A 23,376-nucleotide genomic window follows, 5' to 3' on the forward strand; every position below is an offset into this window, starting at 1 on the left:
ACAGGTCAGACCATGCTTCCCAAGTCTGTAGAGAGTCTCTGTTCAAGCAGGTAAAGGAAGTAGCCTTTGAATGCAATGTTGTATTAAAATCTGTTTGACTCAGAAGTTACTTCTGAAGAAGAACATATGTGATTTTGGAACCAAGTTTCAATAGTGGCTGCAAAAATGTGATCTTCCAGACTGTGTTAAATATAAAGAGGTTCAGCTTTCAGTGCTTTATTGCTGCCAAATAAAGCTGCCAAAACTAAAGGCTATCCTAAGGCCATTTTGTAACTGTGCCCTTTTACTACTACAAACAAATCACAAAGGGCAAGCGTGCAGCTTAAATAACCTTATGAATATTGGACTGGACATTCAAGTGTGTAATACCCACTGACATACAAATATGACCATCATATCATGCTTTGTTCCAAAGCCAATGCATTTCATAAAGTAGAAACAAGAACCATAGTAAAAGTATATGAACCTGTTCATATCAGGACTTGTTTTCTCTTCCATGGGATTGTCTAGGTTAAGAAGTGTAGATTTCCCACCTACCTTCCCTATAAAGCATTTTTTTTTTCATTTAGGTTTGGTGAATTAGTCTTAAAAATGCAATTTTTTCCTGATGTGTTGATGTTTAGGATTATTTTTTCCCAGAAGGTGCTGTCCTGTTGTCTGTAGTCCTCTTTCATGTCTGTAAATTTAGAGTTGTTAAGGCAGGGTCCTTGTGCTTTTTTAAAACAGTGCTTTAAGAGTAGAAGGTTATTAGTACCAACCAATTTGTGTTTTAAAGAATACCTTGATTTTTTTTCCAAAAATAGTAGCTTTCAGGCTTTTGTACTGCTTTGGAGCAGTACCAGACAACAATTGTAGGTTACAATTAGCAGATCCTCATTCTGTGGCCAGAGTGGGTACAATGCTATTTTGGTTTCAGGAATAATAATTTAAAAAAGAAAAGATATAGAGGAAGCGTTAAAAACATTAAAAAAAGTTTAAGTATAAATTTCAAGCCTACTGTCTGAAGCTTTGGCTTCATGTTTTTTGCATTTGTAGTATGCACAGAATCTACACAGCACATAATAAAATAAAATGCAGCTTCAGCTCTTGTGTGTGACTTATCTGGTGGTTTACAGATTCTTTAGCTAAGCACTGGGAAGCCAGGAAACATAAAGAGAGCTGGAGAAGACAATGGGGCAGAGGCTAGCTATAAATGCAAAAAGAATTGAAAGGTTGAGGAGGGGGAGGACATAAATTCTTTGTCTGGACCTTGGTAATAGAGGCTGACAGGGAAGGCATGATGATGAGGGAAGTGGTGATGAAGCCTGTGGAGGCAGAAACCAATTCTTATGTGTCTGTGTGAGATGTGTAAGAAAGACATGCCCAAGTGTGCTTTTTAAACACACTCTTCTAATCTGTGACTTATAAATGAAACTTGTGCTGTGTGAGCAGGTTTTTTAAAAACCAAAAGAAGTGAAAAATCAAATGGAAAACCCCATCTGTGATGGATACTGAAGTGGAAGTGAAATCCTGCCTAGAAAAAGTACTGTGAAAATCAGTTCAGAGGAATATTTTGTTGTGACAGCAGCTGAGGTGTACAGGGCTCTGACAGGCTGTGTGCCACCTACCCTTCAGAGAACCCCTCTGTGGGTACAAGGTGTCAGTTTGCATGAGGAATTTGTGATTATCAAGCTGGAATAATGCACATCTGCCCAGGATAACTGAAGGGAATCACTTTATGGCACTCAACTGGAAAGTAGCCAACTGCTGGTACTTGCTATACCAGTAGGGCAAGAATGTGCTACCAAGGGATGATCAGATGCATTCAAAAACTTTCCAGTTTACATTCTCTGTGCTGTATGTACATCATCAGGAACTTTACAGCTACTATATGATCAGCTCATTCTTTGTTACAGTGAAAGATGTAAGCAAATACTTACATCTTTTACTGAGAACACACAGGTAAGAAGTCCCCTCTTCTTCTAACAGCCCAAATCTGTCATCATTTAAGTAATGACAGATGCACATGTCTCTGCCAGAATGAGGCAGAGTCTGGAGCTATCCTTTCTGTCTGAAGCTAGTTTTTATGTTGCCAAAACATAATTGTGTCTTTTGCAAACTTGATGTCCTCTAGACAAAAGCAGACAACATTGCTGTGTAGTTATTTTAACCATTATAGTTCAGACACTCTTCTGTTGGGGAAAGGAGACAGTATGGGAAAAACCTCTTCCCAAACCTGCTCATGCTGGAAGCCAGTAGCTAAGGGAAAGCTACATAATGTGGCATTGCAGATTACACCCCTAGCAGCCTAGGCATAGTGGCTATTTGACAGAAATAAACCAGGCTCTGTTGTACTTCAGGGTTTTTTCAGCTCCAAAGCAAAAAGGGCACATTGTGCTAGTTGTTGGCATCACTGACAGCATTTGAGGCTCTTCTCGAGGATCTTGCTATTAGCAGATGTGGCCTAGAAGGATCTTATCTACTCAAAATCCAGCTAGTTTGGAAATTAAAATGTTGACTTTACCAACATAATGGTATCTGCAAAGTTGAAAACCTTTTCCCCCACCCACTTCTTTTCAGCTATGAAAGTCACATTCCCTCTTGCAAAATGAAAGGCTCCATTAATGTTTATATTAAAAGAAAGACAGGTATGACTGGAGGGACTGTCTCACAGAACAGTTGCCAACACTGGCCCACTGTGTTGGTAGCAAAGCTGATGTATTGAAATTGCAGGTTAGCTGCCACTAAATACTGGTAGACCTTTGGTAGATCTAACTCAAAATTCAGTCACAGCCTGGGCTTATATGATTTTTTAGCTTGATGTAATGAGCATTCAAAAATGCAGGTGGTGATGGTGGGGAAGTAGAGCATATCCAGCAATTTAAAACCCTGACTTGTCTACAGAAATTACTACATATCAGCACTGTGGTTTGCGTCTTCAAGCTGGGCAATCTGTGCTCATAATTAGCATTTTTAGGAAGTAGAGCTTCACAAGCAGATGTTAAGACACTACTTTTTTTATTGGTAGTGCATAGACAAATGTGCCTAGCTGTATGTTACAACTATGTAGAGATTATGTTCATGTTTATACAGACAGGTGATGTGGTGGTCATAAGGGTGGAACATGGGAGATGCTTAATAAAGATTTAAGGAAATATAATAATTAAAAAAATCTCATTACCATCGAGCAATTCTTTCTTCAGCCACAAGACCAACTGTTCCTTAAGTTTTCAGCCACTTACCTAGCTCAATATGACTCTTTCACAGAAAGGGAGACACCTGCCCACATTGTATTTCCCGCTTGATGTTCAGAATTGACAAATAAAAGGTGTAATTATGAGCACACACATTTCAGTCTTTAAAAAGAACACTGCAATGCTGTACCACTCAACATTTTATGTAATTACAGCAATGCCAGATGATGAATGAAATAGGTTTGAGTTAAAATTATTCTCCTAGCCTGCCACTATGGGAAACTGGCAAGATTGTTACTGGCAGAATAACAGGGAGTTACCTATGACACTGCAAACTACTTGTTGCAGACAAGTGTCATAATTTAAACTTCTTTCTGTGAGGCTCTTACTCCTTGGTGTTGACTCTACCTGACTTTTATGAAAATGTACTTCTGACATAAGCTTTTGTTAACTTTGCTCCAAATGTCTCCTAAATGAAATACAGAACTACTTTTGCTTCAGTGAAATGAATAAAATTTAGATACCTTAGCCCATTTCTAGTCAACTTCATCAACGCTCAGTTGACTAGTGATAATCTGACTTTCAATGCACACTTAACAAGAAAATGTCAACATTGTCAACATAGTTACTCTCTTGTTCTTGTCAGGTTACCAGTCCTGTGCAAGGTCCAGACTTTTCAAACCTCTTCCAATTGAGCAGAGTCCTAACCCTCAAGTTAAGTCTCCTTTTTGGGCTTCTCTAGTGCTTAAAACTGGGAATCATCTAATACAGCTTACTCAGAGCTGATGCAGGTAGTTGGCAAAAATATTCAGCTAAGAAGGGTGTTAGTCAACTTGTCCATTTTTTGACTCATGCATCCTACTTAAGCTTGCAGGAAAAATACGTAATTAGAACATTTTTTTATTCCAGGGGCAGTAACTGTCGTGGAATTGATTCTCAAGGTTTTTTTCAGATCTACCCCTCACTTTTCCCCATGTTCACCACCTTTTCCTCCTTTCCATCTCCACCAGAATGGGAGTTTGATATGCTCATTTCCTGTAATGACTGATTTAAAATCTTCTCCACAAACAAAGCAATGAATAGAGGTAACAGCATGTGACATTAGATGTTCTTCACTTTGCCAGCAGCAGCCTGACAGAAATGACTTAATGATTAAAAACCTTTCACTCACTAGTTTGTGAATGGCCATGTTAAGGAATGTAACCCCTCTTAACTTCTTTACACCATGGCACAGTATAATTCACTCAGCCTGAGAGGAGGATAATGACAGCTTTATACAGGATCTCACTTCACACCTCCAAGTTTTCTCCTTATCTCAAAGGTTGCACTATGCATTTAAGCAATAGTCTGTATTAATCTAACCTCTGATATTTGGGGCATATTAACCCACCAATGCAGGTTTATGTATCTCACACCTCAAACCCTATCAAGAAATTTGGCAGTGGCAGCTTGATAAGGACACCATACCTTACTGAACTTGTTCTAAAAACAACAGCAGCAAAAACACTCTCTGGTGGCACTTTTTAATGACCTTGTTCACTCTTCTTTAGCTATTCGCTATTTGGATAATTCATGTTCCCGTGGCACCATAATTGCTGTAAAGGAGCAATGAAAATTCCTGTTTATATGTAAAAATATTAACATCCAGGGCTGTAAAATATGAGGAAAGTATATAAACTGGAAGCTTGAGTTCAACTGAGTTCAATTTTAGATGACAGAATAATTGTTTAAAGCAGGGTTATATTTTTAATGAGACTGACCATATTTCCTTTGTTTCTGTACTGGACTAATTAAAAAACCAATCTTCATTACCTGCCATTTTACAGTGAAAATTCTACCAAAGGGAACCTTCTGTATTGCATCAAGTGGTTTAAGCAACCACTTGAGCATATTCAGCATATTCAGATTCTCTTTTTTTATTCATGTGGTATGGATAGTGAAATAACACACCTAAAATGTATTATCCCAGCTTCCCAAGATGGGATCTGTACTGGAATGTGTATTTCAAAAGAAGGAGGCAATAGCCAGATTCTCAAATTAAACTTAGCTTGTTTCAAGTAAGCTGTGACCATTCTGAAAAATAATGCATCATCTTAATTCTGTGTCAGAGTGGTTCAGGCAGGCAAAGGTTTACCTGTCTTTTAAAGAACAATGGAAATAATGAAAATTGTACTTTCATAAAATATTAAAAGCCTGCAGATGGGGTGTCCATGTTCCAACCTGACCCTCACTTAGACAAATTCCCATTCATTATGTTGAAAACTTTTTGATTACCATATTTTGATTAAACAAAGATTTTGACTACTGTAATTAAAACACAGACAAAAGTCAAGTCAATTGTTTTATTAAATACATCATTCTAAAAACCTTTAGAGAAGCTGGATAATGAATGCAGTGAGAGCACTTGACCGTACAACTTAAGAAAAAAATGATAGCTCTGCTTCAAAACTGCACGACAGGTTCTTGAGAGATTCCTTTTCACACTTGTCCAGTGGTATTTTTAGGATCAGCTTACAAAAGAGCCAGTGCTTTATTGCAGTCACTTTCCAAGGCAGCTCTGGCTAACTTTACACTCCTTTTATCTCCTTTCCTTTTTTTCTCTCATTATCTTCTTGCTTTCTTCTCTTCTCCTCTTAGTTACGGGATTCCGTGGATCATAGATCTCAAAAGTATCTTCATCCTGCATGCTTGCATCTTTCACCTTTCTGCTTCTGTCTTCAAACTGAAGCACATGTGACATCCTACAAAAAACAAAACTCCAACTCAGTGAAAGAATGGAAGCTACAATTTGTAATTATGATATGCATAGTAAGATTTCTGATTTATTTTTGGTCATAGCAAAAAAGAACTGACCTCGTTTTCTTTTGTTGGTGGGGTTTTTTTAAAATTTCTTAGAAGACCCTTATATTGTAAGGTGATAATTTTGTAAAGACTCCTTTTGAAAAATACAGCTAAATACAGATAGAGTTTTCTCTGGATTTTATTTCACATATTAAATTCTGTTTTCTTGTATTTTTCTATTTAGCATACCTTCCAAAATATATGGCAAATTTTTCCCAGCAACAGGGAGTGTTCCTCAAGTTTTCCTATTAGTCACTTTAGACACCTTTCACCAGGGTGGAGGGTTTTACAAAAGTGGGAAAGAGTTTACATGGAAAATGCTTGAAGTAGGTACACAGAAGATCAAAAAGGGAATGTTTCATGTCCTGCTGCTTCATATTAACTTGGTTCAGATCATGCTTTTTAATTCTCAGAATACCAGACTAAACAAATACCTTGTTCAATTCAATGTTTTTCCTACTGTTCATTAGAAGTTTTCCCCCCATTAGATATTTCCTAATTTCAGCAAATTTCCAGTAATCTGAAAACATCTCTGTTATATAATGGAAAAATGGAACACATGAACCTCAGGAGATTCAACAAGGCCAAGTACTAGATCTTACACCTGGGCAACTACTGATAACGACACATGGTGGAAGAGGAAGGGATTGAAGCAGCTCTGCCAAGAGGAACTTACAGGTACTGGTGGCTGAGAGGCTGGACCTGACCCAGCCATGGGCACTGCCAGCCCAGAGAGCCACACGTGTCCTGGGCTGCATCCAGAGCAGGGTGGGCAGCAGGGCCAGGGAGGGGATTCTGCCCCTCTGCCCTGCCCTGCTGAGACCCCACCTGCAGGGCTGCATCAGCTCTGGGCTCCCAGCACAGGAAGGACAGGGACCTGCTGGAGGTGACCTCCTGGCATGAGGAGGCCACCAAGATGATCAGAGGAATGGAGCAGCACTCCTGTGAGGACAGGCTGGGAGTTGGGACTGTGCAGCCTGGAGAAGAGAAGGCTCTCAGGAGATCTTATTGCAGTACACAACAGGACCTACTAGGACTGATGGTGACAGATGCTTTAGCAGGGCCTGTAGTTACAGGACAAAGGGTAAACCTTTTAAACCAAAAGAGCCCATATTAAGATGAGATCAAAAAGACATTTTTAAGACAAGGGTGGTGAAACACTAGAATAGGTTGCCCAGATATGTGGTAAATTATTTTTTCAGGGCAAACTCATGTATCTAGGCAAAACCCACACTTAACCTTTGGATTCTGTGTGATCAATTTCAAAAATGTCTTTGACTTTGATAGGACAACTTAAGAACTATACTGATCTGATCAATTTCTATAGAATGTCTTTGTCAACAATCTTCGTGACAGAAAATCCAGGAAAACGAGCAAGTTTCAAAAGGAAAGTTTTGTGGCCAATAAAGCACTGCTTTATTGGTCTCTTGCAACATGTACAACATTCTGAACTAAACAGTTTTCAAAGAGCTTTGAATTTGAGCTAGTGCAAATCTCCATACATTAAGAAAGGGAGGGAGAACCAGCTCAGTTACTGCAGATAACAATATAGTACTATTAACAAAACCAGAAAAAAATCAAAGCTATAGACCATACGTGATCTGCTTGAATGCTTAGAAAATTCCTAAAAACAAAAATTGAGTATTTTCATCACAACTGATTCTTGACATATGTGTTTCATAAATACTTAAAGAGTTGTTTCCAGTGTAAGAAACTTAGGTAGTTTAGTTTATAACCCTGTCCACACTACTAACACCCAAACTTGTTTTTTTAGTCATCTCTACAATTCAGAATAACATAATGTACCATCAAAGTGACTCATGGTTGCATATTTGTAGTTTAATTATAAAAACATTGTCTCACAGTGGAGGGACTGAAGTAATTTATTTTAGCTAACATGCTTTCTGCATTTGTCATATTCTTCTCAATTTATTAAAGATGAGTACACATATCAAATCCCTCTGTCCTAGTATGAATAAAGTACAGGCCTAAGAGATGGAGTCATTCCTCCGTGCATGGTTTTAAAGTGTGTTATGGGAGTGTAAGTAGAAGTGTAGTCACACTTAGTCCTTTCATCAACTCAGGTTTTCCAAGAATACTATAGCACAGGACATAACCTGCAGGATACAACTAAGAGGAATTAAAATTAAATGCATCTCTAATTCTTGGATCAGGCCATACAGTGCCCCAAGTAGTTTGCAAATTACATGCAGTAGATTCAGACTAAGCAATATTTACTTCTCCCCAAGAGCTGAAAGAAGTCATAGTCTCTGACTCTTATTCATAACTTTCCACTAAGACACTCCCAGCTGTGATTAAAAATAAGCCAATATTAAGAAACTTTTTGATATTCCCAGAATCAATTTTAGATGCAGCATCTCAGAGGTAAAGCAAAATAAACACAGACTGCAGTGGAGATTTTAAGAAATATTTTCCTTCTGTGACCTTAAATTTATTTTTGCAAGTCACTCATCTTCCCAGGTAAACCTGTTCTGCACCTATACGAACGGTGAATCACAGTGAATACTGTTCTTCAAAAGCAATTAATTTTTTTTTAAAGGAACATAGCAAGCATTTAATAATTATTTCTATATTAAGCATTTGAATTTAAATTAATCTTACTCAAGTTCCTCTAACTGAAGTTTGCCTTTGCATAATTTTCCAAGTGCAGAGTTAGGGCGTAGTTCCACAAATACAAGTTTCATAAGACTTTTCCTTGTTCAATTTATAACTCTCTTCCCTTCTGTATGCTCCTGGGTTCAGTGAGGAGCTGGCTGCCCAGTCATGTTTCTGCAGTCACTGTGCTGAAACAGTAACTTTATCTCTGTGTCTCTGGTCTTCAGGAACCCACTAACTTGTGCTTATCACTGACTGTTGACAGCTCATTTTATATAAGAGAGATATTAAATTTTAAAGTCCACTTTTCTTCAAAATTTAAAGGATTAGAAGTAGTCAGTTCTACCAAGCAAAACTAAAAAGAAAACAAAACCTCAATTTTGCAGCTTAGTTTTTTTGCTAAAAAGTTGTAAAATAAAATAGCTTGCCGAAACTGATTACTCTGGGTTTGAAGTACCTAGTTGTGCAAGTTGTTGTTCTTCCTAAATAGAAGACACAATCACAAGATTTCTGTTAAGATGCTTATCATCTTAACAAAAATGAACGAGCAATCTTCACACAGATTTATTGCTGAAGAGGTTGATTTTTACCCTGACCAGATGACAGTGTCCTACAAGTTGACCACGGTCCTATCCACGTAATGGGGGGGAAGCTGCCCTGCATTTCTTTCCTTTCATATTACTAAAGAACACTCAGTAGCTGGCTCTCTTCTGTAATCCAAAAATGGAATGTCTTGAAACTTTAGACTGAAATACACAAATTAATTTAAGACAGTTTCAGAGAGAGCACAGGATTTCAAAGGTACAATGATACTCTCGTGGCCTAGTGATATTCTCAGGTCAGTGAACAGATCAGGCTCTTTTGAACTACTCTAGTGAGACGGTACTTGTAAGAAAAGATATGATACACTGTAATCCCTCTGCTTTTGAGATGTGTGAGCCATGCACTGGATCTGAACCATATGCCAGCTGCTGACAGCTGGTAGTCATGTTAAGTGTAGCATAAAAAGAAGTCCCATGGTCCAAAAGCTTTGGCCTTTCCAGAACTCCTTTTGGGAGAAACTGAAGTGGCAATCAGTGAACTGAATAATTTTGAATCTTGGCAAGAGTAAGGAAGCACTATGCTTTTGCTCTACAGATAAAGCTGAAACCTCCAGGTACACTCATGCATCAGTGATTTTTATACTAAGTGAAATGAAAGTGCAAAGTTGTATTGCCTAAGACTACACTTGTTTTTCAAACTGATATAGCTGTTGTTTGCTACCACCTGCCTACTGCCCCCTTTGACTTTCCTTGCATAAATGGCCCTGCAGAGCAAACTTCCTGGTGCCTGGAGGAAAACCTGGGACATTATCTTGCACTCAAATACGTTAGCATTTTAAACAGGAAGTCATCAACAAGTGTGAGCAAAAGTTACATCCTGCCAACTCTGTTGTAAGGGTAGTAGCTTCTGGCAGAGCAGCAGTAAATTCTTAAACAGTTTTAGGCAGGTGCCTGCACTTTGGAGGGGCATGCATAAAAAATTGCAGTTGGTGACATACTCCTTCTTTTTACACTTAAATGCATACAAAATAAATAAAGCAACTAATCATGTTGCTATAAAATGTAGAGTATAATTTTGAATATTATGGCTGTGTTTTTGGTTCTTTTCATCAAGTTGCCTAAAATGAATGCAGAAGAATTAAGTATCTGTGTCAAGAAATTCAGTTGTATTGTATAGGCTGTCTAAAAAACTGGGACCAATATGAACCATAATTACTAGCAGTACCATTTGTTTCTGAGTTGAACATTGATCACAAGTAACAGGCTTCCTATATTCTTAATTTCACAATGCATCCCATATTTAATTGACATTTAATTTAATATTTAATTGACATTTAATTTAATATTTAATTTAATTCAAATGACAATTAAAAAGAAGTATGAATTTTAAATCAAGGCAAGAGAACAAGAGTATGAACAAGGCAAAAAGAATATCAAGGCCATAAAACAAAGGGAATTTTGAAGGAGGAAATACATTACCAACATCTAATCTTCTTCCATTTTTTAGAAAATGTTTTGAATTGAGATGCTACAAGCAAAATAAGCCTCTTAGATCAGGCTGCTGTCGTTATTCCTTGCAAAAGTGTGTCCAAGAGCTTTACAAATAATTTTGTAAACACAATGCAGCAGAAGAGAGGGAGTATTTTTGTGTCTCTAATGAAATCTGCAACTATCACTAAGTGCTCTGTGTCATACAACTCTTGTAAGCAAATTTTGTAGTTTCTGTTTGCCTTATCTCAACATCCAGATTTGTTTTCCTTCTTGTGTAACATAACCCATAATCTCTCTTTCCACTCAAAGTAGTTTTGTAATCCAAGTTTCTCTCCTTTATCATTAAAAGAAAATTAAAATAAAAACAATTTTTTACCAAGTACTTGAAGTAGTTTTTAATTCTTACAGCAATGAGGGTTGATATCCTAAGTACCATGATGGATCCAGTCTCAAAGATGGATTAATCTCTTTAATTATCACTTTTTCACACAGCCACTTCTGTCTCAAAAAAGATGTTTCAGAAAACAATTTCCTTAAGTATTGTTTGTCTCATTAACTCATAATACTGGAGCTGTGCTAAATTACCTACAAAAGCCTGTATCCCTTTGTAGCACTTGGTATTTAAGCCTTACACTACATCACACATTTCCACCATGCCTAGTTTGCCAAACCAGATGTGATTTCACTTCAAGCAAATTAACAACCAGAGAACCATAGATACACTGAAGTTGGGAAGGACCTTTTGGATCAAAAAATTTGACTGTTGATCCAGCACTGCCAAGCCCACTAAACCATGTCCTGAAGTGCCACATCTACGTGCCTTTTAAATACCTCCAGGGATGGAGCCACTTCCCTGGGCAGCCTGTTCCTATGCCTAACAACCTTTGTGGTAAAGAAAACTTTCCCCAATATCCAATCTAAACCTCACCTGGCACAACTTAAGGCTCTTGCCCTATCACTTGTTAACTGGGAGAAGAGACTGATTCACACAATACTTTCTAGGAATAATTTCTGGTCCTAGGTTTCTGCTGTGATTGTTACCACTAAGATATTTCACTCTTTCTTTTTTTCAGTACTTGTTTTCATCATTCCACATTCCTTGTTTCTTTTTCCTCATCTCCCTTCCTAATGATCTTGTTCCTTTTTTTAATGCTTTCATAATGCCCTGTATTTTTCATGTTTATTGACTTGATATTTAAAAAGAGAAATACAATTTGCTGTTCAGATCTAGCAAAATCCAAATAATTAGTAATTCCATGCAAGTTTTAAACACTAAAAAATGCCTAGAAGAGTAGTAAGAAAATAGCTATAAATACAGCTATGCGCCATATTGCAAATGTTAAGTATTCATATAAAACACTTACTACTTTGTAAGTAATTACTACTAATCTATGTAAGTGATTATGATACAGATTTTACACAGAAATTAAAAATTTTACTATTGCTATAAACACTACCCCACCCTGCACTCTCCTGAGGTTAACTGCAAGACCCAGAAGAGTCCATTATAGTTTTCAATATTTTAGCTTTCAGCTGTTTGTGCTGATTTTGATTGGGGTAGAATTAGCTTTCTTCACAGTGGCTGATGTGGGGCTGTGCTTTGGATTTGTGTTGAACACAGGATCAATGATATCGTGATGTTTTTGTTATTGCTGAGCATAGCTCACAGAGCCAAGGCCTTTTCTGCTTCTCCTACTGCTGTGGTGGTCTGGGAGGGGACTGGGAGTGCCTGGGAAGTTGGGAGGAGACACAGCCAGGACAGGTGACCCCAGCTCACCAAAAGGATATTCCAGACCATGTGGCATCAAGCTCAGTATATAAAATGGGGGGAAGAAGAAGGAAAGGGAGATGTTTGGAGTGATGGTGTTTGTCTTCCCTACTGTCATGAAGGATGGGGCCCTGCTGTCCTGGAGATAGCTGAACACCTGCCTGCCCATGGGAAGTGGGGAATTAATTCCTTGTTTCAATCTGCTTGTGTGTGAGGCTTTTGCTTTCCCTGTTAAACAGTGTGTATCTCAACCCATGAGTTTTTCAGGTTTTACTCCTCTGATTCACCCTGCTGGTGGGGCAGTGAGCGAGCAGCTGCCTGGGGCTTGGCTGATGCCTGCATTAAGCCATGACAACAATAGAGGTATTACTGCTGCTCTTGCACAAAGCAAAAATGTCCCCAGTATTAAGCAAGTAAAAGATGAAAACATGCTTTAAAAACATTATACAAAGTCAGCCCATACACTTCTGGTAACTTTAACTAGCCCTTTGAATTTGTGTATTACAGTTACTGGAGGATTGAAAATTGGCTTAACCTCTTCAGAATAACCAGCAAGTTTTGGATCCTTCACAGACTGAAGAATTAATTGCTTATAACTTCTCTTTGTGTTGGCCTATAGCATAAAATGATGAGAACAGAACTTTTGCAGATATTTCTAATATAATACTTTCTGAGATAGTTTATTTAAACCGTAATATGCTTAGTTTTATCACAAAATAATCACTGCCAAAATTAGAAAAAGAAACTAATAGTTTCACTAACCATGGGACCTCCAGCTTAAAAAGAACCCCTCTGTTGTTTGCAAAGCTAACAACAAAGTAACATACTCTTGGTGAAGACTAATATAGTATTGTATCCTTGGATTGCTCAAGATAGTGCTAAAAATCTTTTTCTCTTGAAAGAACATTTAACTGTAAGTAACCTTCTAAGAGAAGGGGAATCACCTTAACTATGAAAAAGCTCACCTTATTTGTAATAATCTGTGAGAAAATGTGATGACTTTTCAAAGTATCAGGAGAACTATGTTAAACTATGATGACTTACTTTTTCAAGCAAGAAATATTTTTCTGAATAAAATTCAGTTATCCTATCTTGAGTTATCCTATGCTATCTTGATATTGCTTCTGTTCTATAACAATTAATATGTATAGTATATTTACACTACATCCTTGACCCCCTCACAAAAATGTTAAGTAGTTTGATGTGAGAAGATGTATGCTTTAAATAGACAACTGCTCCTGGTACAGTAGAGTGGTATGGAAGACTAAAATGCAAATTCCAGACAGCACACCCATAAAGAAAAGCTCCACATAGCATTTACTACAAGGACATGGGAGCCACCATGGTGGAACACACCAGTGATCCATCTATTCTAGTATCCTGTCTCTGGCAATAGCTTGTACAACATCTGATACTCTGAAGTCAGTCAGCAAATCACCACCCCAAGTTAACACAAGCAGTCAGGCATTATTTTATCAACACAGCACAGAGCTGGAGTGAAAAGAAAGGAGAGAAGAATATTTCTAGCACAAAAATACTCAGATTTTCAAAACATTCAGATTTTTCTGGACACTCCCCCTTTTCTTTTGCCCTTCCTTCTCTCATTCTGAATATATCAAAAGCCTTACTTCTTAAATTTGTCATTCAATGCAATGAAGTTGGGGTGCTTGGAAAGGTGTGTAAATATACAGGAAGCTTAAGCCAGGCTAATAAAGATTTAGAAGATTATTTTTTCATTCTTCACTAGATTTTCTGGCAATAAAAAAGATCAGATTTCCAGACAGTAAATCTAACACTAGATATCCCTTAACTGAAGCATGGATCATCTCTGAATTTAAGTCAAACAGTAGTCAAAATTCAGATGCCTAGTCCAAATAAGCTCAGATACAGGGAATTAGCAAAAAATAAACAAGCAAAAAACCCCACTTTAAATGCTCTGAGTTTCTCAGACATGCTGAACAGCTACAGGCAATCAATATACAACATCAGCAGAAGAACAATTTGTTAATTTGAATTACTGACTGAAGCAGTGGGGTAGGGGGTGGCATTTACAAATCAAGCAAGGTCTCTGACCATATTCTAGCAGTACAGGGGTGAAGGTGGAGACAAAACTGGAGGGAAAAAAGAAAGATTTACAGCAGAAGCATTTTTTTTTTCTTCCTTTAAAGGTTAGTGGCAGTACTAGAACCCAAACAAACGCTTATTTTTTTGCCAAACAGAAAAGAAACCTCTCTTTCCAATGTGTTTCTAATACAGACCTCTGGCATTCATTTATCCTTTGTAACAATCAAGTAAGTATTTTGTCAACTTTTAAAAAATGTAGTTGAGTAAATCAATGGCCTTAGCAGGAGAGACCTAATATAGAGCCAGTTTTTCCAGACTAGTGAAGGAACGCTGGCTCAAGTCTGGATGGGAGGAGGGGAGCAAACATGGCTTTAATCCATCTTTGTGCCTCACTGGCATAAATTACAGCAGCACTTTTTCTGTCATTCCCCGAGCAAGCATCAGCATGTAAAACAGACTGCAGCTTAGTTTTCAGGGGTTTTCTGTGTTTGTCAGTTAAGCTTCTGCAACTGAAGCTGCAAAGACTGCTGCTAATCTTGAGGAAGCTCTATTTCATAACCCTAAATTTGAGGTTTTGTAGGAAAAAAATCTGCATTTTATAAAATGTATATTAAACAAGGTTTATAAAAGAAATATAACCAATATTTTAGGTGTCTATCCTGAAGAACTTCACTCTGAAAATTTCAATAGTACACACTACAGTAAATAGGAAATCCTGGAAATAAAATGGAACACATTATCAAATGTATATGGATTAAATACTAACAGTGTGCATTGTGATTTAGTTCTTACTAGAAATTAAATCTTGTAATATAAAAACAGTCTGGCTAACTTCAGCATTTACCAATTCTAAAATTACTATTTCAATTAAAAAATACCCCAGTCCAAACCAATTCTAGCCTATACTCTACAAAAGACATTAAAAAGTGATGCCTTGATACTGTTTTAAGACCCAAACTGCTCTGTTCCAAAACCTTTTACTGTAAGAATACAAGGTAAGTAAAATATTGTCTGTTTCCACTCCTAATTGTGCCATATTTTTCATGAAAGCAATCATAAATCTTCTGAAAGGAAACTTCCTTGTATTATGAACAAAAATGTTTCTTAAAGAAGATAGAGGGCACAACTGTTGATGGTGGATAGAGAATACCTTCATTTAATATACAGATTCATTTTCTGTTTGTTCTAGTGTAAAATGAAACTACCTCTACAAACTGGGTAAAAAATTGTACACTCAAATTGCAATTATTTTCCTGGCAAAAAGAACTCAGCATTAGCACCCAATGCTGCCACAATATTTAAGTGGCCCCACTGAAGTTTTCTGAAATTCAGAATTGGGAACAGATTACAGTATTTGACTTATATAAGCCAGGTTGTACTTTAAACGATTAGCACTGAATTTCTGTGAGTTTTCTGTCCACAGAACCAATAAATTAGTAAAACCAGACCTATTCCTTTCAATTTCTGCTAAAATGAGGTGATCTGATCTATGTAAGCATCTGATCTATGTGCAGATCAAGATATTTTATGGCCAAGAAGAAGGTATGTTTAAAAGCTTTCTAAGACACATGAGATTTTAAACAGTGCCTTTAAAGTATGCATGTCATTACATTCATTTGAATTGGTTTTAATCCTCATTATCTTACATGAAGTTTTTTACAAATAACTTAGAGGACAATAGTTTTTTACAAATAACTTACAGGACAACACTAGTAATTACACAATATGGACATGAAGCTATCCATTAAGCAAGACATGAAATACCTTTTTGTTTAAAATAGAAGACCTTGACTGTCATGCAGTTTTCAGAACAACCTTTTGTACAAATTGGAAGGTACTTTCAGGTATTGACTTTTTCATTTTGATTTAAAAAAAGCCTATTTTTCCTATACCTCAAATTAACCAACAAAGACACAACAAAGGTGAGTAACCAGAAGAATTTTAGACTGAAAAACCACGTGAAAAACTACCACCTCATTCCAAATTCCTATTTTGCTCATTTTTACTTGTCCCACAGTATATCTGAAAGCGGAATGGATTTATTTTATTTCAAATAAAAAGAAAGACCAAGTTTCAGAGTCTAGACATACTTCCAAAAAAACTTAAATGACTTATTTACATTTGTTGCTTAGTTACAGCTGTGACAGCACTCCACAGGGAAGGAAAAAGCTGATCTCTTCTAAAGATTAAGAAGCTTTATGTTTCACATGTAACACCTTACATTCCACCCAGGAAACACTGCAGTTGTTCAGTTATGAAGAACTGGCATCACGTGCTCTTAATTAAATGAACTATGTAGCATGCTGGCAGTCTCAGTCAAATTCTGAAAGGCTGCAGAGTGCATTACTGAGAGCAGATAAAGGCCAGTGATGAGATCTGAATCCTGAAGAAGAAATCCTAAACTTCTAGCCAGGTGCAGAGTGAAGGAAAAATTACTGGGCTTCACTGTAACACAAACTCTAAAATCAACTGGGGGTCTACTTGCAGCCCTGACTTGTGAACTGATGGGATTAATAAGAGACCAAATCCTTCTACTGAGGATGATACAGATTTTGGCTGATTCCCTGGTGGCAGCAATTTTAATGCACTTCACATAATCATGTCCATCTGGTAAGGAACAACTTTCACATATTAATATTTCAGTTTCTACACTGAATATTGAGGGTCCAACAGAATCAATCTGGCATCTTCCATGAAGTCAAAACTGAAGAAGTAACAATTAAAACCATATTTATCAGAACTCAGATTATCAGCATAGAAATCGTTTTCAAGCAGGAACAGAATATTGCCTCAATGTAATGTTCATATTATAGAATCATAGAATGGTGTGGGTAGAAAGGGACCTTTAAAGGTCACCCAGTCCAACCCCACTGCCACCCCTCTGCGCAACCTGTTCTAGTGCCTCCACCCTCTGAGCAAAGAATTTTTTCCTAGCATCTAATTTAAATCTCTCAATTTAAAATCATCACCCCTCATCCTGTCTCTACCTGCCCAAGTAAAAAGTCACTCTCCCTCTTTCTTTTAATCACCCTTTAATTACTGAAATATCTACCACAATAAGGTCTCTCCAGAGCCTTCTCTTACCTATCCTGAACAACCCCAGCTTTCTCAGCCTTTTCTCACAGGAGAGATATCATTTTTGCATTCCTTCTCTGGACCAGATCACAAGAGTCCCTGTCCTTCCTTTGCTGGGAGCCCAGAGCTGGATGCAGTGTTCCAGGTGGGGTCTCAGCAGAGCAGAGCAGAGGGGCAGAATCCCCTCCCTGGCCCTGCTGCCCACCCTGCTCTGGATGCAGCCCAGGACACGTGTGGCTCTCTGGGCTGGGAGTGCCCATGGCTGGGGCAGGTCCAGCCTCTCAGCCACCAGCACCCACAAGCCCTTCTGGGCATGGCTGTCCCCAGTCTGAGCCCTTGTCTGGGATTGCCCTGGCCCAGGTGCATCACCTTGGTCTTGTTGAACTTCATGAGGTTCACAAGAACCTACTTCTCAAGGCTGTCCTGGTGCCTCTGGATGGCACCCCATCTTTCTGCAGTGCCACCCGCACTGCTCAGCTTCCTGTCACTGCAGATGTACTGAGGGTGCACTCGGTCCCACTGCCTCTGTCACTGATGAAGGTACTGAAGAGCATCAGACCCAAGCAGTGAATGAATGGGGATGTGTTTTCAATCAATCCAAAAAATACCCATCATGATTTCCTAACCTCTGTGTCTTCCATGTATTATAAAGTTCTGTAAACTTTACTGGTTTTGTGTGCAATGTATGGTATTTTAGTGGTATGGAGTGATGATAATTTTGATTTTTCAGTTGCTTGACACAGACAATTAAGTTTTAAGTTCAAGAATGTTGAGGAATACTAAAGTTGATTCCTGAACATTTTTGTGCATTCTGTCTGCGAGAATGTATGGAGATCCTATATAGATATATGCTAAACTGACTTGGCAACCAGGTGAGTTTTCAAAAAGCAGTGTGGTGGCTTCATTACCACAGAAAATTCCACCAACTCTAAAAGTTGTCATAGCACTAGATATACTTCAGTTTTCCAGTAAATCTTGTAGTTTCAGGAAGCCTCCACTTTTTTAAAAGATCAGAGGGAGAAGAGTTAAGTCCAGATTTTGGTTAAGGACATGACATGTATTTTTATAGCAGAGAATCTGTTCCTTCCACAAAAAACAGTATTCCATATAGGAAAGTGAAGATATATTTCTCACATTTCACAAGCATGTAAGATTCCTAAAAATTTAGCTGGAGAGCCCTGTATTTAGGAGTAGACAGCCATGTTTAATGTCAAAGTGAAAAGCTTAATATAGTAATGGTTGGTTAGTTCATTTCCACTTATGACTATACTGGAGAAGAATATAATTACAAAACATATGTATAATGTGAAGTTTTGAATGTTTATTGGAGTATTCAGAATTCATGTGATTTTGGCAAACAAGAGTAGCAGTATGAAAAGTGGGATACAATTTAAAAAGAGCAATGGCTAAATTCCAATAAGAGTGATCAACAGTATGGGTACAGACAGAACTAAGTTAGGCAACCATTCAATAGGAAAGGATTTGTGGCTTAGAAAGGAATGAAAACCAGGTATGAAAAAAACAGCAACAAAAAAAGTAATCCTTCCACTCAACACAGACAGACTTAGCTGAGTACTGTATTTAGTCTCAGATTTCACATCTTGAAAGAAGCACTTGGAACTCTCAGAATTACTTGATCGAAGGGTGTTTTACAGTACTAAGTATCACTCTTATCCTATTTGAAGAGGAATATTTTGCACAGATTAAGTAAAACAATTTTTGAATGTACTTGACTGCATCAGAATTTTTTTATCCCATTGCTGGATTGTCTCTATGAAAAATATTTTGTCTCGTGTTCACAGAATCTCCATCATTAGTTTCATTATCTGCAGTTGCTGTAACATCCTTCTGGAATGAAAGCTGTGTTTGACTACAATTGCAACTATTTGTTATTATCATCAGAACTCTGAAGTGTCACTACTACCTGAATGGGTATCACATGCATGCAACTATATGTGTTACAGTAAGTCCTACACAAGCTGAGTAGCAGCAGAGTTCTGAATAAGTGTAGCCTGTGCAGTATTTTCTCATTCAAATTCAGGCCTATCAAGTAATCCAAGTGGCAAGTATCAAGCAGATTCCAGCTGGATCTTCTGTTGTGACATATTCGGTTTTCATAATATTAGTCTCTAAGCAAATGACACCTCATTGTCACTGTGATTCACCTCACCTACATTTTTGGGAAAAGTCTTCTTGGTTAAGATTCTAAGCCAAGAATGTAACTGAGTTCTGACAGATAATCTCTACCCACCTCTGCAGCAATTTATACAATCTTTAAGAAAAAAGAATATAGTAATGCATCTGAGTCCTTGTTACTTGGATTGTAAGCAAATAATGAACCACTAGTGATCAAATAGTACTGAGAACATCTAACAAATCATTAAGAGGAAAGCACAAGCACTAGTTGTCAACATGAAGCCAGAAGGAAAATAATGGCTGGAAGAACTCAGATCAAGAATATCTTTCTAAGGTATCCAGATGCTGTAAAATTGTGTCCACTTACTTATTGTCATACATTTTTATTCTTTGATCCCTTCTTTGAGCAGATACCATGTTTATGATGGTATTTTTGAATTCTGTAAGGGAAATTGGATTTTGATTGCTGCAGACCAATACAAATAATCATTCTCACAGAGCAGTAGAGGTTGCAATAAAATGTCTCAGCAAAGATTCTGATATCCCACATTAAAACTTAGTCTTATGCATTTCTCTTCAGCACTCCTCACAACATTTCCTCAGATGTGTTCTTAGACAGTAAAGTCTGGTAATAATTACCAAACACCATACACACTGTTTACAATAGAGTCATATTTCTTCCTTTTTTATTGCATAAAAAGTAGAATGCTGCTGAAAAGTGCCCAAATGTCTGCTGTGTGCCATGCCAATACAGCAGCTCAGCCAAATATGCAGAGAGAAGTTTGCCAAACTAAAGAAAACATAACAAATTGGTAATGGTTTCTATCTTGACAGAGAATGAAAATTATACCTCAATGTGTGGCCACTCATGGACACATAAAAATGTCTTAGAGGCAATCATTTTACTTCAGATAACATACCCTGACAGTAGAGCAAAGCATACTGGCAGGCTTTCCCTTCCCATAAAAACAGCAACCATGACCTACAAAATGGCCTGGAGGAAGCACATTGTTTGTGTGTACCATATTGCACATGCCATACACTAACTGCATTTCAAAAAAATCAAATAAAGTGAAGTCACTGTCTTTTGAGAAATAGATTCAAATGAAAAAAGAATTTTAAAATTTAAAGTCACTATAGTTATCTCAAATATTCCTATACAACAAAGGTACTGAAAATGTAAACACTTAATCCAAAATATGCAATTTAACTTTCCCAGTGCTTCACACAATAATTCATAGCTTTCAGAAGATTTCATTGCTTTGTTAACGTTGTCTATCGCCAATGTGTGGAACATACATTTTACAATTTACTTGGCCTCAAAGTAAATTATTTGAAAACAGACTGCCTGTCAAACACTTGAGTAGGCTTCCTAGAAAGGAGATCAATTCCCCCAGCCTGTCAGTGTTCAAGAGGCAATTGGACAATGCCCTTAACAAAACAGCTTTTGGCCAGCCCTGAAGCTGTCAGGCAGCTAACAGATGATGATTGTAGGTCCCTTCCAAATGAAATAATTGCTCTATAATTCTTGGAGGACTTAAAAGCACTTTGGTAGCTCAGAAGGATCTCAAAATATCAGTGAAATCCAAGGATTTGAAATTTATATTGTATGTTATCTCTCATCCTCAAAGAGCCTAAGGTAGGAAAAGATGCAATGAAGGAAAAAAACATTGTTTGAAGAAGCAACAAAATAATTTTAAAACATCTGATATACAGAAATACTGGTTGTCTTAAAATATTTGCCAAGAACTTTGTTAAAGTTTCTATTTTATTGGTAATTTTGCTGTAGCTCAAATGGCTTATGCATACAACTATGAAAAAAAACTGTAGGCAGAGACAGCCTATTTTGTTGGACCAGCTGTAGTGTTTGCTTTATAAACGGAGATGGATAGATCCTTACAAAACTTTTTTGCTAGGATTTCTTTTCTTTTTTCCAGGTATTTTATGCATTTTTGCATTATGCCTACTTTTATGAGCATTTAACTGCAGGCAGCCTAGACCTTTAAGATTACACTTCAAATCATACTGATTTTAATCCCCTTGAGGTGGGTAGTTTGTATCAAAGATGAATATGAGACAACAGGGTACAAACTGAGTCCTTGACTGGGAGGCATTAAGGCAGTAACTTCTGCAATGCTTTATCCACTTCAGTAATATCCCACTGCCTTGGGGTCACCCTACCCTTCAGATGAGTCAGACTATCTCAATCTCATCCATCATTTACAAATACTTACCATGCTCAACACACAGTTTTAGAAAGATTTAAAACTACAGAATGCTAAATGTCATCTGCTCTCATGACATATTTTTCAGAGTGCTAAACCAGTACCTTTTAGCTGACTCCTAATGGAGCAACTGGATTCACATTCGGTGTTTTCTGCTACTCAAATCTATGCATACCAGTGTGACTATGTTAGTACAGCAGGATGTGTATTGGTAAACACAGAAATCCAAAGGAAAAAAACTCACCATCCTTCATCATTATCTACGTCAGGTTCAGACAGCTCATTTTCAGGAGTTTCTTCAATTGCCTGGGTTAACTTTGTTTTAAATCGGTCTAACAATGCCAGTGTCTGAAATTAAACATGGTTTTAGAGAAATTGTATATTTCTACACACCAACAGGCATATACAACATCTTTATTATTTTGAGGAAAAGTACAATGAGAGTGATGTTTCATATGATTTGGAAGAAACACTTTAGAGAGGCAATTGAGAGAGCCAGAGGTGATGGTGGGTGGCAGAGCAGAACTGCAAGTTCTGAGTGAGTGGGCAGGCAATGCTGAGGCAACAAGAGAAGCAGGGAGGGGCCTGTCAGGTGTGAAAAAACACTTCTCTCACCATCTAGTGAAATAAAAAGGAATATTTAAGGAACAAATACTTGTAGCTACCTAGAGAATAAAACAGCTGATTAAATAACACTGCCAACAATGAATTTTACTTTTTGGACATGCTACTGTCCTCTTTTAAAGTAATCTACTGTATGAATTACAAACCATTCAAGCCTTGAAAACCCAGTTTAACTGATACTTATATACTTTCTGTTGATGATCTTTTAAATTATGTGTGGACATTGAAAAAACTCAATGTTTTTCTCTTAAAAAAAATGAACCAGCTTAAATAATTCTGCAGATACAGGTTCTTATGCTGAATATATAAATCTCACACTCATTTAAATCTGCTGTTTTACTCTCAAACGGCCATTGCCTGATCTTTCAGGGACAATGAAGTCACCAAATCTCAGATGACACCTGAAGGTCATACCATAGTTCTTGTTTCTGATCATCTCAAATGGGAGTTTTATTATACAAGTCATATATCTGAGCCTTGTGATGGTATGGGGGGGGGGCTCTTCGAAAAAAGGCAAAGAGCTTATGTTTGCACAGCCCACAGCTTTTTTTTTTTTTTTTTTTTTTTTTTCTTTTTTTTTTTCTTTTTTTTTCTGATATTTGAGACATTCCTGAAAAGGAAAGCATCAGGGAGTAAGTGCCTAACTGAATTATGTGGCAGGCTACATTTGATTTGTAGGTGATAGGTTGGCAACCTATGTTGTAAAACACCTCTGTATGGCTGTGTAGTTTTGTTTGGTCAAGTTTTTCAAATTTAAAAGAATAAAAACTAAACAAGAATAGAAAACAGAAATAGGAAATACCAGAAGTGTTCACTGGAAT

The 23,376-nt window shown here is 37.4% G+C and overlaps 1 protein-coding gene across 1 annotated transcript in view; it reads right to left on the reverse strand.

The window, feature by feature from the left end:
* Window positions 1-5,501: 5,501 nt before the first annotated feature.
* Window positions 5,502-23,376, reverse strand: part of CWC27 (CWC27 spliceosome associated cyclophilin) — an 89,177-nt gene continuing 71,302 nt past the window's right edge. Inside the window, exons 13-14 of the mRNA XM_071425340.1 lie at window positions 22,176-22,279; window positions 5,502-5,914 (exon numbers count right to left, since the gene is read on the reverse strand). Of these exons, the coding sequence (XP_071281441.1) occupies window positions 5,752-5,914; window positions 22,176-22,279 (267 nt within the window). The 3' untranslated portion in view covers window positions 5,502-5,751. The remainder of the gene's footprint in view (window positions 5,915-22,175; window positions 22,280-23,376) is intronic.

Source organism: Agelaius tricolor, unplaced genomic scaffold (genome assembly GCF_023055355.1).
Source record: "Agelaius tricolor isolate 1412-34295 unplaced genomic scaffold, bAgeTri1.0.p SCAF_4, whole genome shotgun sequence".
In the NCBI taxonomy this organism is placed as follows: Eukaryota; Metazoa; Chordata; class Aves; order Passeriformes; family Icteridae; genus Agelaius; species Agelaius tricolor.